Source organism: Anas acuta, chromosome 6 (assembly GCF_963932015.1).
Source record: "Anas acuta chromosome 6, bAnaAcu1.1, whole genome shotgun sequence".
Taxonomy (NCBI): domain Eukaryota; kingdom Metazoa; phylum Chordata; class Aves; order Anseriformes; family Anatidae; genus Anas; species Anas acuta.
The window spans coordinates 13,866,300-13,879,611 of NC_088984.1; the positions used below are offsets into that span (position 1 = coordinate 13,866,300).

Below are 13,312 nucleotides of genomic sequence, written 5' to 3' on the forward strand. Positions count from 1 at the left end.
AGTTGGAGCCTCCAGCCAGCTCTTCCCCAGGCACCTTTACGCAGCAAAAATAATTAGAGACTTATTATCCTAAATCCTCTAAGATTAGAGTTGTTGCATTCCTATTTTTTTTTTCCTAATCCAGTATTTGAGAAGGATTTACCTGTTTAATACAATTCATTTATTTGAATCACTTTATTTTATTTTTTTGTTCCTAACTCATTTGAAAGGAAAGTATACAGCTGCAAAGGCCAGATTTTCTAATACAGGCCTGATCTCTTGTCAGATTTTGGTTGGGTAAATGACACATCTGAAAAACTGGGTCCCTACTGAGGTGTCTATGGCAGGGATTTAGAGATCTCACGTCAGGCACCACTCTGGAAAAGAAAACATGACTCTAATCTGCACGCTTTGCAGGCGAGTGTTTTCTGATTCCAGCCTGTCCCCTTCCCTCCCGTGGCTGTGGGGTTTTGCAGCCCTCGGCCCCCCAAGGACACCTTCCGCCAGGGTCAGGGCAGCCCCGGGGGTGCGCGGGCAAGCGTCTGGTTTCAAACACGGGTACCAAGCCTTGAAAGGGGGGACTAAGGAGAAACAGGTGGGGGTCTCATCATGTAGCCTCCGAGGTTTATTTGCTTAGTGAACAGAAGCCCAGGCTGTCAGACCGAGGTCAAATACTCCTCCAGTTTGAGTGTGTTTTTTTCATACGTGGTCTGTAACCCAACCTGGTTTCTGGATTAAACGCCCTGGCCCCAAGAACCCATCCTGTGTTTGCCATTGAGCCCTGCACACGCTGGGACAGGACCTCAGGGGCCACCTCGGCGATTGCTGGAGCATCGTTGAAGCCTGTAATTGTGGGTCTTGTCCTTTCCAATGTGAGCCGGGCTGTTTAAAGCCTCAAACTGGGTCCACAGATGCATCACCCAGTGGTGTCAGTATCAGGAGCTGTGCCTGAAGGCTTCTGGGGCAAGATGTTTGGTGGACACCATCCTGCCAGAGCCTGGGCAGCAGCAGTGATGCTGGAGGGCTGTGTCCAGCCTGCGCAGGTCCCTCCAGGGTGCCAGCGAGGACAGCAGTGTATTTATGGGAGATGGAAGCATTTTAAGGGACTGGTGCTGATGCCCCACTTGGTCCCATAGAGCCAAGCAGCTGCTGCAGCTCATCACAAGGTGGGGAAGGGAGGGCTGGGCTTTTTACTTGTCCATCCCGAAGTTACAGCATGAGAACTGCCTGAAAAACACTACAACAGACAGAGGGGAAGGGAAAAAAAGAAAGCAACAACAGAATTAAGTGCTTGCACCAGGGTCATAGACAGCTAAACTGCAAAAGTTACAGATCAGGAGTTCCTAGAGCTTTTACATGTTTTGAAGTTTTTAGGAGTGTTGACTTTTTAACCTGGGATGCTCAGGAGTTGGTCAGTCCTCCAGGATGGAGGGAGGGAGGTCTGAGATGAAACAATGGCAGGAAAGCTGCTGGCACACTCTCTGATTTCCCAGGCATCTTTTGGCTGATCCAGTAAACTCCTGTAAGGAAAATAGCCAGAATACTCCCAAGGATCTCAGGAGCTGAAAAATTTGCATCTGAAAAATTGTAGATCCACGTTAAAAATAGAAGGGAAAGGAGGAATTAGCCATGGGTTTTCCCAGGACCAGCCTGAGGCTGGGAGTGCCAGGTAACTGTGGGTTCTGTGAAAACAGGAGTCACCTGGAGACATTTGAAATAAAACAAGATAAATTTGTGACAAATAAAAAATGATGAAGCCAGAAACAGGTTGGGAGCTGTGATTTTTCATAGCCATAAGCTTTTAAAAAATTGTTTGTGTTTTGATGTCTTCTGTTTTGTGGAGCTTTCACCAGCACTTGCTTTGCTATTTGTAATGGGGGTAAAGCTGCAGCTGATTTTCCCATATGACTGGTCAGGGGAGAAGAATTAACTTAGGAGGAGGGGAATTGGTTGATGTTCGTCCTCACCTCCTACAGACCCGCTGTGGCTTACCCATACTCACCACCGAAAAGGGCTGGGCAGGGCACAGGGTCAGCGCTAGCATACAGAACAAGCACAGACTGGGAAAATAAACAAACAAAAACAACTAAAATGTGCTTTTATGTGTTACCAGTACTGGAAAGTTTTTGGCTGACTTTTTTTTTTTTTTTTTTTTTTATGGTGGACTAGGTCATATACAGGATCGACAAATCGGTTTTATACATACTGAATTTCTGCATCTCACCTGTCCCTCAGTCCTGCTAAGCCCTTTGGACCCATCTGCTTTGTTACACAGCCCAAGTCTAAGAGAGGCTATAAAGTGTTTTGGTCCTGATCCTTTTAGGCCTTCAGCTTCTTGAAGCTTGCAGGGCTGTGTCCTTTCTGCCTGTAATTGCTGTTCTGGCTGTGTCTCTGCAGCTAGAAACCCAGCACATCTTCGCTGCTCACGGTTTACTTTCTGAGCTCTGTCGAAGCACTGGCTGTTTCCTTGTGGAGCTGATTTTGCCTGTTACTGTGAGTGACCAGAATCTGGTTTTGTTTTATGTCCTGTAGGGTTGCTGAGCTGGAAGATGCACGCCTAAGATGGAAACTTCTGCTTCAACTGCTGCTGGGAAAAAAGAAGGAAAAGGTGCGGTTCTGGAGGGGAATGGCTTTACGGAGACGGGGAAGAAACCCACTCCTTTAGCAGCTGCAGGAGCAGCAGTGGCACAAGGAGGTACTTTATGTTTTCCACACTTTGAAAGCAGCAGGGGTGTTTTTCATTAGACTGTAAGAATTTAATAAGCACGGTGGCATCTGTCCTCCTGTGAACACTGAGTTTATTGGGGTTCTCGGCCATCGGAGGTCACAGGAGTGGGAAGCTGTGTCACCGCATGGTGTCTGCACGTCACCGCACCGTGACAAGTCACTGCCAGTCCTCATGAACTGGTCCAGGGCTGGGGAGGTGAGATGTGCCCATCGGGGAGGAGAGCTGAGGCAGCACATCGCCATGGGCCTCCAGCAGACCAACGCTGCACGGTGGAAGCAGCACGGTGCCGGCTGCTCCTCCACAGAGGGGTTAAAACATGGCTGGCCCTGTTATCATGGTCGGGGACGGTGTCATGCACCGGCTGTGATCCTGCTAATGAGCTAAACAGGCTGCGCCGTCTTTGGCTGTCGCTGCTGGGGTTTTGTGGTTGGGGAGGAATTTGGGATAGTCCATCCAAGGTGGTTCACAGAGATAAAGACCATTCCGTCTGTGTTGTTACATCAGAAATAGTTGAGGTCTTGACTCTTGTTTCTATCAGTATTTTTGGTGAGGTTGTGGTCCTGCTGGTCCGTCAGGATGCTGCCATGGATGGGTTGCAGGGTCAGTTTTGGTGGGTGTAACATTGGTGTGGAGGGGACGTGCAAGCACATTGTCTCCTCCTCCTCCCACCTGCCTGTGTGGAACAGGCAACAATACCACCCCAAAAAGTGCATCCCTCACTGACACATGTGCGTGGGGCTGGTGGTTCTCCAGCGTGGTGCCAGGGCCCTTTGTGGTGGCTCCAGCTGTGGGTGAGGCTGTGCCCACCAGGGAGGCACCGCGCAGCTCTCGCGGGGGACCGGGACAGGGCGTCCCTTCTGGGCAGGGTGTGAGCAGACAAACTTAGAAGGGGCTGCACAGCTCGGATGTGACAAGGGACATCCCAGCTGTGTAAACTTTGCAGAAAGCTTTTTTGTTGTTGTTTAAAATATAACATTGCTAGCCAGATTCTACCCCAAAATGAACCCTTCTCCACCCCTTCCTTCACCGCTTGGTGGTTTCTCACCACCCTGGAGAGCCGGACGATGCCTCTGCAGGCTCCTCTGTCTCTTACATAGCTCGTCTGGAGAGTTTGTGTTTTTTGTTGGCAGAGCTGGGAAGATAGATCCTGGCCCAAATTGCTTAAATTTGCTTTATCTATCCTTTCTTTCAACACCTTGGTTACCCAGTTCTGATTTCCACTTTTTCCTGGGAAGATTCCAATGTACAGAATAAGGAAGCAGCTGCTAGAACATATTCTAGCAGATTAGTTCATGACTTTGATAAACTTTCATAGCCAAAGGGAAAATTTTTCTTAAAAAGACCTAGAAAATTCCTTGCACAGAATTGGTTGGAAAGTCACAATTTCATACTATTGAGTGGGTTTTGAGCTACCTTCCTCATGAGCACTACGCAGAGTGACAGAAAGTAGAGTTTGCTGGGCTGTAGAAATAGGGGAAAGGCAGAAATGTTGACACACTGAAGTTTGCCACCCCCTGCAGACTTTGATCCCTGTTAAAGAAGTGATGCTGTAGAAACCAGCGGCAGCCCACTCTCAGCTTCATCTAAGTGACTGGCAGGTTCAAAGGTTTGATAGGTGCCAATGAAGTCCAAGCATGTGCTAAAATTCAAAGCCCACATACATGCTGTTGCTAATAAACACCTTCTCTCCACCTGGCACGTACCCTGGGAGTGCCTCCACTGAGGAAGCAGCCTCCATGTTTCCTGGGATGTGACGGAAATCAGGGCCCCCCCCCAACCTGGGGTGTCCATGGGCCCTTTTGGTTCCCCCAGGGTCTGGGTTGGTTTTTATGTGTCCAGTTTTATACGTCGCGTTAGCAGTGTGCTCTTGCCTTTGGAAAGAATGATTTACGGGCTCCATATTTCCACTTTTATTAAGAGGAAGTGGAGAAGTGAGCGGAGGATTGTTTGAAGATGTCAGGAGAAGCATGATGAAAGCATTGTGTAATGAGATGTAAAGAGCGAAATCTATATCATGCTGGGAAGAGAAGTGCTAATAAATGACCTGAAGTGGCCAGCAGTGAAGGAGCTGGTGATGGGCTGCAGGCGCTGGGGCTCTGCAGGTAACACAAGCGGTGTTGTGGTTCAGGGCTCTTCTCTGAACTCTGGCCAGAAGTAATCCTTGCTGCTGCGAGGGCGCAGCACTGCACGTCTGCTTGTAAGTAGAGAAATTAATACAAAGTCTTCTGCTAACATCAGTTAACTGCAAGGTGTGATGTAGCAGATAATAAAAAGTCTGGGTAGCGCGGCGAGGCTGTACTTACATAGTATTCATACTAATATAACATATTTGCTTCACTAAACTAGTGTAATTACTCATAACAGGCCAGGAATATACATATTTATGCTCATATTCTTACAGAAGAAAGCAAACGAGGCATGGAGATTAATTACGTTGTTCAGCTCAAGGAGGGAACAGCAGCAGACAGGCTTTAAAGGGAGGGCCGCCAAGCTCCCCACCCTGCTTCGGGGCCATACGCACATGTCTTTATTCTCATCCAACACGAACTCTTGATTTTATTTATTGTAGAGGTTTTACTCTTTGTACTAGCATGTGAGAAAGTGGCAGTGAAGCTCAGCTCATGCTGCGGATCACCAAGCTGCTCTCTGGAGCCAAGCAGACATAATTTGCAACACATTTCTCCTTTCTTCTACTGAGTCACACAGATGTAGTGCCAACATAGCGTGTTTCTCTGATCACAGGGTTTTCTTTTTTCCTTGTAGAAATGAATAGATTCATAAGGGTTTCTTTACAATTAAGGTAATTGAAGCAATAAACTTGAGTATTACTTAAATAATTGAAGAATAGCTTTTTTATTATATTATTATTTAAACTATATCATTGTAATGTAATAATATGTCCAGTCTCAATTACTAGTTCTCTTCCTTTGGATATTTGTCCCAAATGTTTGCAGCCTTGAACAAATTAAGTTATAGCTCTAGGAAAAGAGATCAGCATTGTTGATGCTGTCAGTGGAAAAGAGTCCTTTTGTATTAACAATCTGTGTCTTGTATTTTTAGTGTCCTAAAGCTGCTGTTTTAGAGATCTTCTCTGACTTTTTTTTTTTTATAGTAACTCATTGCTCAGATGTTCCGAAACTGGCCTCACAGAAAGGGCATCAAGGAAATCTCTCTTAATTTTCTAATTTTCCATAAATCATGCTGGCCAAAGAGTCAAAGCTCCTCTCTTCTTTTTCAATAGATGCATGTGTATATGTGTGACAGAGATGGAAGCTGGTGTAATGATAATATTTAGGAGCTACAGACAGTCAAATCTGTAAAAGACCCTCCCACTTCTGGTGCCTCCAGTTCTGGAAGGGCAACTTCATGTTTAGAAAACCCATTTGCTGAGTGCAAAAGTGCATTTTGCTTCAAAGAGGAAAAAGATTTTGGAGCAGAGCAGCATGTAAGTGAGACCAGATTGGGTCCTCCAGGTTAGCACTGCAGTAGCCTCTGCATCAGCACACAGGAGGAAGCTCAGGCGTGTGGCTGCAGGAGAAATTTAAATGAGCCACTCTTTCAAAGGCAGAGATATTTAGGAAGACGGTTTTCTCATCTTGTAATAAAAATTAAATACAAATTCTCCTAAATGCTAACTGCCTGACTTTAACAAGACCCAGAATGCACCTTTTCCTCTCCACCCCACCCTCAGCATGACACAAACACCAAGTTCCCAAATTGATGGTGTTTATGTTTGAAACATTTTTCTGATGTCTGGCTCTGTCAAGACTAATTTTAGCATTTCTAAAGCTGGGTAAAAATACAGCCTCATTACTTTGATGTCAGAGCATAGTTTACTATTAGTATATTCTGGGGTTTATCATTTTAGTCATGTTTAACACGGCTGCAGCAGGCATGCACTATTAAATCTGGCTTATTTTACATTCCTGTCCGAGATTATTTATTTGGAACAATTTCCTCTCTATCAAAAGACACAGCTAATGCTGAGTTTTAATGTGTTATTTACACACAAAATAACCTATTTACAACTCAGTATCTGCCGCAGGGAGAATGAATGGGGCAGTGCTCCCTTCATCCTGTTGTATCTGAGTTTAACAATCTGGATTGCTAATAGAACCATTTATCACAGGGTGGTAATTTATTTTATGTTAGCTGCACAGGTCTCCCTGCCTCTGATCTATGGAAATACTTTGTATATAATGAAGTTCAACAAGTCATTTGGTGTAAACATGGGGAAACCAAGCTTCAGAACCAGTAAGACTCTGGCTACGCTTTCTTCCACGAAGTAACGACTCTCCCCTGATATTAAGGCTTTGCTTGATGAAATACAGCTCTTTGCCCCGCGTGTGCTGTAAGGGCAGAGCGTTGGGCTTTTCTGCAGTGGATCAGAGATTGGGATGGAGTTTGGTCGCTTGATTTATGGGCTGGCGGGAATGCTCAGTGCTGCAGAAGTAGCACACTCAGCCCTTTCATAGGCAGAGGAGAAGGGCAGGGAGCACCTCCCATCGCTCTCCAGAGGTCTTCTGTAAGCAAGCCCCGAGTGGTGTTGGCAGGGCGTCCTTGTGCAGTTCAGCTTGTCTCAGCGCTGGATTATGGGAAGACCATGTAAATGAGGAGGAGGAAATGCCAGCATCCCAGCAGACCTCACTGCGCTGAAAAATATATAGTTTGTGTGGCCTGAGACTCAGACAAATTAGAAGGAGAACAGCCCCAGTGAAGTCATCTCCTCCGTCCACCCCAGAGGGGCAGGGATCTTCTCCAAAGTATGTTTTCCTTCGGTCGTTCACATTTTCCAGAAAAAGGGATATAACCAGTACAAGCACATTCTTAGCTCCCCTGCCCTGTATTGCTTTGCTGTATACAACTTTAAAACAGAATGATGGGAAAATCCTGTAATTTAGATTGCAAAATTCTCCTGCCAGCCACTGTCTCTATCAAGCATCTTCTGCATGTAGCTCAGTGGCTCCCACGTTGGGCAGGGCTTCAGCACAACACCGATGTAAGAGTGTTAGCAAACAAAAATTGTATTTCTTCCCTGAACACTTCTGTCAGTCTTATATGTGATTCTATCGGGTCTTAAAGTGGGCTTCTTTGTCACTATAGCCCCCCTGGCTGACCAGATTGTCTATGGGTCTCTCCTGTGTACCCACTGGTTTCCCTCTGGGAAGCCAGAGATGTTTGCACTCATGCAAGGCAGATGTTGTCCCTCAGTCACAGGAAATCAAGGGCTGTGACTAGCTGAAAGCTTTCATATTACGTTGGTCACTTGAAACCTGCTCTTTGGGTAGTTCAGAGGGATCCATGCAGGGATGGATGAAGTGGAACCCACGATGCACCTTTTTTATGTTCAAATAACAATATCTGTTGTACAGGCATAGTGGGGAGCACTGTGGGAGGAGATGGTAGACTATTTCAGCTACATGTGACAGAATTTTAATAATTAAAATTGCCATAAACTGTGCCACAAAACCACGTCTATTGCCTGATCTCTCTCCTTCATCCAAGTCTTTCAGTTCCGGGTTTCAGTCAGCAACAGTCTTTGTTGGGCAAGCCTTCACTTCATTAGGTGATTGGAGTCCCACTACTTGGCCACTTGTTGTTGAAGTATTTTGTTTGTTATTTTTTTTTCTTTTCATTTTTCCTCATGGGAGAAACCTTCTTCCTGAGCCCCTGTGCAGGGTTTCTCTGTGTGATAGCCAGCCTTGTGGGCAAAGGTGCAGCCTCAGAGTGGATAACCATAAATGTTTACAGGCTTTGTGGTTCACATCACATAGCCCTCACAGAAGATCTTTGTGTCACATCACCCAAGCACTTGATAAGATGGTATATTTCATGATATCAGCCAGCATTTATTGATTGTATGCAGCTCCCCCAAAGTGTCATACCAAAGATTCCTGCCATTTCAGCCCATTACAGACACCAAAGTGCTTTGAAGACGGAGCAATTTAATCTTGCACCTAACCACATTGCAGGATTGCACACCAGCTCCAAAAGCTTTTATGAGTTTAAAATAGAAAAAGGTATTCTTCACAGGCTCGTTCTGGCACTGGTGATCCCTACCACTAAGTACCACCTGAAAGATCTTTGTATTTTTTGAGTGTATTATCATCATCATTAACAGTAGTCATCATAATAATAGCTTCTGCTTTTCTGTTACTTTGTAAGCTTCAAAAGCTTATTCTGGCAAGTGCTGATACATCTCCTTTCCCATGGATACAGTTTAGACTTCAGTAAAGTGCCACTCAGAGGGCACCTAAATATAACCTTTTTAACCAATGCTAAACTTACCTATTTGTAGATTGCTCATATTTAGTCAAGTAAGAAAATCGGTGGTGATAATGGATTATATTTATGGTGATGCTTTCCTGGTCTGTCTCTTCTGTGCTGCCAGTGTGTTGCCATAGTTTGTATTTTTAGCCTGTGTCAGCTTTTTACCTGAGAATCTGAGAATTTGCACAGCTTTTGTAAATTAATTCTCCCAACACCATCCATTAACCATGGCATTTGAACCTGCCACAATCATGGGGGACTGGGACTGGGAATTGTTTTGTCTGAGGTTGGCTGGCTAAATTTTAGGTGTTTAGTACAGGCTCCCTTTGCAGTAGGGGGGTGTCAATCACATCATGAAGATGGGTGTCTTTTCCCCGAAGGACTTCATGCCTGATTTAAAGTGGCTAATGTTAGGTGGGGCAAATCCAAGTCTTTGTGACTTGGCCAAAATTGTGCAGAGTGGCATTAAAACCAGGAACCAAGGTGGAAGGAGATTAATGTTTTAAAGGTCATCATTCTCATTCATCAGCCCTCAGTCAGATGAGCAGGCTGAGAGCCCTGGCTGCCAGCTCTGAACTGAAATCTCACCCCAAGACTTCTCAAGTCGGAGTCAAACTCAGCCCCCAGGTATCCCCCTGAGCTGGGGGAGCAGCTTCCCCAGACCTACTGCAGCTTCACACCACCACTGACAAGACTGATGTTTCACCTGCCTGTTTGGAGGGATGGGCAATTTAAAATCCCCACTAAGCAGCCAAGGAAAAAACAGTAAATTCTAAGGGTTACAAAAGGCTCCTAAAAATAACCCAAGAGGAGGAAGGCTATTAATGCAGAAGTAAATAATTATGCTAAGGGAAGCAACTAGAGAGTCCAGTTGTGTAAATCACTTTAAGGAGAACAAGCCTTAGATAAAATCCATTCTTTTATCACACAGATTAAGTCTTCCTTTTGACGCTAAATAATTGATAGGGTTTGGCAGAGCGTTCCACGGCTGCCTCTGTGGAGCAGTGGGACTGCTCCCGAGGTCAGATGAATGGCAGAGAAAAATGTTCTTAGAAATGCTGTGTATCCAATACCAGTACCAAGAAACGGGGCTTGTATTCCCGGCACTTCCTGAAGAATTTCTGCATGGCCTTGAGAAGACAGCCACACACCTCGGAGTGAAAGGAGGACTTGGTATTTCTTGTCTCCTCCTTAAACTGCAGCCAATGAAAACAGGCAGTCTGTTTTCATGGCTTCGTGTGCTGGTGAGTGTGGTGCAGAGCACACCATTTCTCCACGTTCCTCTGTACCGTTTTTTTACTTACTTTAATAAGAGAACATGAACTACGCTGTCTGGGAGCTCAGGTCCTGTGAACTCTTCAGCCTGTTGTGTATGAACATCCTGCTTTGACAGGGAGAAACCATTGCTGCCATTCTGCAGATGGAGCAGAGAGGTAGTGAAGAATTTTGCAAGGCCAAGATGGCTCTAAGGGTTTTCATGGTTTCAGAGACAAATTAAGAAGCAGTCATCTCTGCAACTTTGAAAGTTCATAGGTGGTGTACACGTGACATCCATGGCGGTGGAGAGGACTAAGCCCAGGTCCCTTGGGTCACCATATCCACTAGCAAGTCCTTCCTGTCTCACTGATACGCCACATAATTGTGGTTAAATGACTCATTCTCATGTCTGTCTGCCAAACGGAGTTGTTTCTTTCCCCAAAGGGGAGTCGAACATAAGCTATCTATGTATCATATAGTGCCTTTGAGAACATCATCTTGCAGAAGTCAATACCATTTCTTTACATTGTATAAGGCTATGAAAGTGTTCAGTAGCAATAATAGCTTTTTACTGATTTAAAACTTATTTTTGAAAGAAGGCTTATAATTAGGGGACTATAATAAATAATATTTTTCCAGAACTAAGTGCCACAGAAACAGAAGAATCCTTAAATTTTGAAATAAATCAAGATCCCAGGAATTCTGTGCAGGCTGTTTTGGCAGGGTAAATTTTCTGACCTTAACAGTAATGCCAGAGAGTAGACCTCAAGCCAAGATCATAAGTTTAGCTCTACCATACAGAAATTAGGTAGATATAGTTATTTCATACTAACTGGTCTAGGATTATATTAAACTCATGAGTTTACATGTGTTTCAAAGCAACCTGCACTGGGTGTTCTGTGACTCCTGTAGTGATGTTGGGTTGAGATCAGGCATACTCTGGTGGAAAGAAATGAGCTATGGCTTGGGCACTTTGGTTGACTGAGTCCAAAATGAAAATAAAAAAAAAATAAATCACTGTGTGTAATCCCACTTGAACACAAATGAAAAAGATTTCACACAAAATTGTCTGAAATCAATTCTACGTTTTCTACAGTCTGTTAGAGAGTTCTATAGGGCTTTTTTCCTTTTTTTTTTTTTTTTTATACTTCTTTCTATCTTCTGGAATTCCAGCTAATTTTAGGAATGTATTCCAGTGGAAATGCTTCCAATTGCAAGTAAAATGTAAATAAGAACAGGAGTGCTGCAAGCAAAATATTTATGTTTACTGTCGTTAATATCTGATCTTTAAAATACAGTAACATTTGTAGGGATTGAATGGTACTGTTTGGGCCAGAAAGCTGTCCTCTTTTTTCTTGTGTGGATCAGCTCCTGACTGTGACAGATTTTCAAAAAAATCACAGCTTGCAGCAGATGCACCCCTAAGTAAACAGTTAAAGTTGATGTTTTAATAACTTCAGTTATATTGATGTAAAAGCTCAGTGTCTGAGCATTCCTGAAAACCATCCAATAGAGGAGATATCTGCCCATAAGCCTTGGCCCCATGCGCACTGCTTCCAGTATAGTTGTTTAAGCCAGCACAGAGATATATCTGCACCTAATGAGATGCTCTGACCCTGCAGAGAGTAGTAAGGGCTACAGCCAAAGTTTTGTTAAACATTTTAATTTTTCCCCAAGTAATTTTTTTTTGTGATCTTTATCTGATCTGTTTTTCTGTTGTGGACTCTCCTTGGTTTATGGCTGCTGTTTGTGGGGAGGGCCAGCTGTGACAGGGGAACCAAGCAGCTGCCACTTCTGCATGCTCGCTGGGGTGATACTGGTGTTCTGCATGAACGAGAAGTGTTAGGTTCAGGCTAAGCTAAACCTTGCTCCTACCAGTCTGCAGGTATAGCTGGTGATGTTCTTTGTGAGGTATTTATAGCCACACTTTAAAGGGAAAAATGGGAAATACAAAGGTGAGGACTTGAGGCATTGGTTTGCACGTCTGATTTTAATGAGAGGAATTATTATGTGTTGTGGGAAGCTGACCCGACTCCCAGAGGCTGCTTGTGTGAAGGTACCCAATTTTTTGGTGGCTCCCTATGGTGAAGGCACAGAACTGAGCCTGGGGAAAATTAGTTTCAGTTCCTGATCCAGCCCCAAACTTCCTTCATGATTTTGGGAAAGCTGTTTGACTTCCCTTCACTCCCCTGTTTATATAATGAACTTGCGTTGTTCTTTGGGCCTCGAGGCCCATCAATCAGCATCTGGTTAGCATGTTTATTGCATTTGGTCATACTGAAGCACTTAACAGGTCAGAATGCATGGAGGTTGCCATTCCCCCCCCCCTCCCCACCACGTGAAGTGGGTGCTGCTGCCCCTGAGCGCTGCATTACAAGGGTGACCTTGTTCATATTTCTGAAGTGTCAACCTGCTGTTGTCAAAGGGGCCCAATAAAACAGATTTGCAGGGTTAGGGAAGATGAGGTTAAGTTGTTATAGAGAAGACATTTTCAGTGTCTGTAGTGGAGAGACTGTTTGTGGATACATAGAGATTAGCGTTTTCTAAGGGGTTACACTGTGCTCTGGAGTAAGAAAGATTTTCAGGCAATCTCATCTGGCAAACTTAGTTGGAGAACACAATGTTATAGTTGCATAAATCTCTTACATGGCAACAAGAAAGCGTTGTTGTTTTTCTTTTTTTTCCAGTTTAGCAGAGTTTTCTATGTGCATAATCTAGGGTTGAACTTTATCAAATACTTTGCTGAGGTTCAAGAACTTGAACAGGGTTTTGGATGGACCTAGATGAATTTACAGAAATCATACAGGATTTCACCCTGACCCAAGCAATATATAGTTGTTTTATCTAAGTCCTTTGTCACTAGACTCTTAGGAAAGGTGTCGTTCTGGGGACCAGGTGATGGAAGAAGAAAATCACTGACTTGGGATGACAGTTTCGGAGAAAAGCTGAGTTTCAGCTTTCTTTCCTGTTAGCCTGCTGTGCACGTGCACATTAGTGCTGTAATCAGCTGCAGAGGAGCCAGCAATGCTATTGTTTGATCTGGTGCAATTTTTCCCCTTTGGAAAACTCCCGAGGAAA

At 44.4% G+C, this 13,312-nt stretch overlaps 1 protein-coding gene across 8 annotated transcripts in view; it reads left to right on the top strand.

Annotated features, from left to right (window-relative positions):
• Positions 1 to 13,312, top strand: part of GLI2 (GLI family zinc finger 2) — a 203,995-nt gene that overhangs the window by 62,887 nt on the left and 127,796 nt on the right. For 3 of the 8 annotated variants that reach the window (XM_068687462.1, XM_068687460.1, XM_068687461.1), the window contains one exon: positions 2,512 to 2,674. The exons of 1 other annotated variant lie outside the window; for it this stretch is intronic. In XM_068687462.1, the coding sequence (XP_068543563.1) occupies positions 2,542 to 2,674 (133 nt within the window). In that variant the 5' untranslated portion in view covers positions 2,512 to 2,541. Of the gene's footprint in view, positions 1 to 2,511; positions 2,675 to 13,312 lie in introns of those variants that run through there. 4 more of the 8 variants (XM_068687463.1, XM_068687464.1, XM_068687468.1 and 1 more) reach the window with 2 other exon arrangements.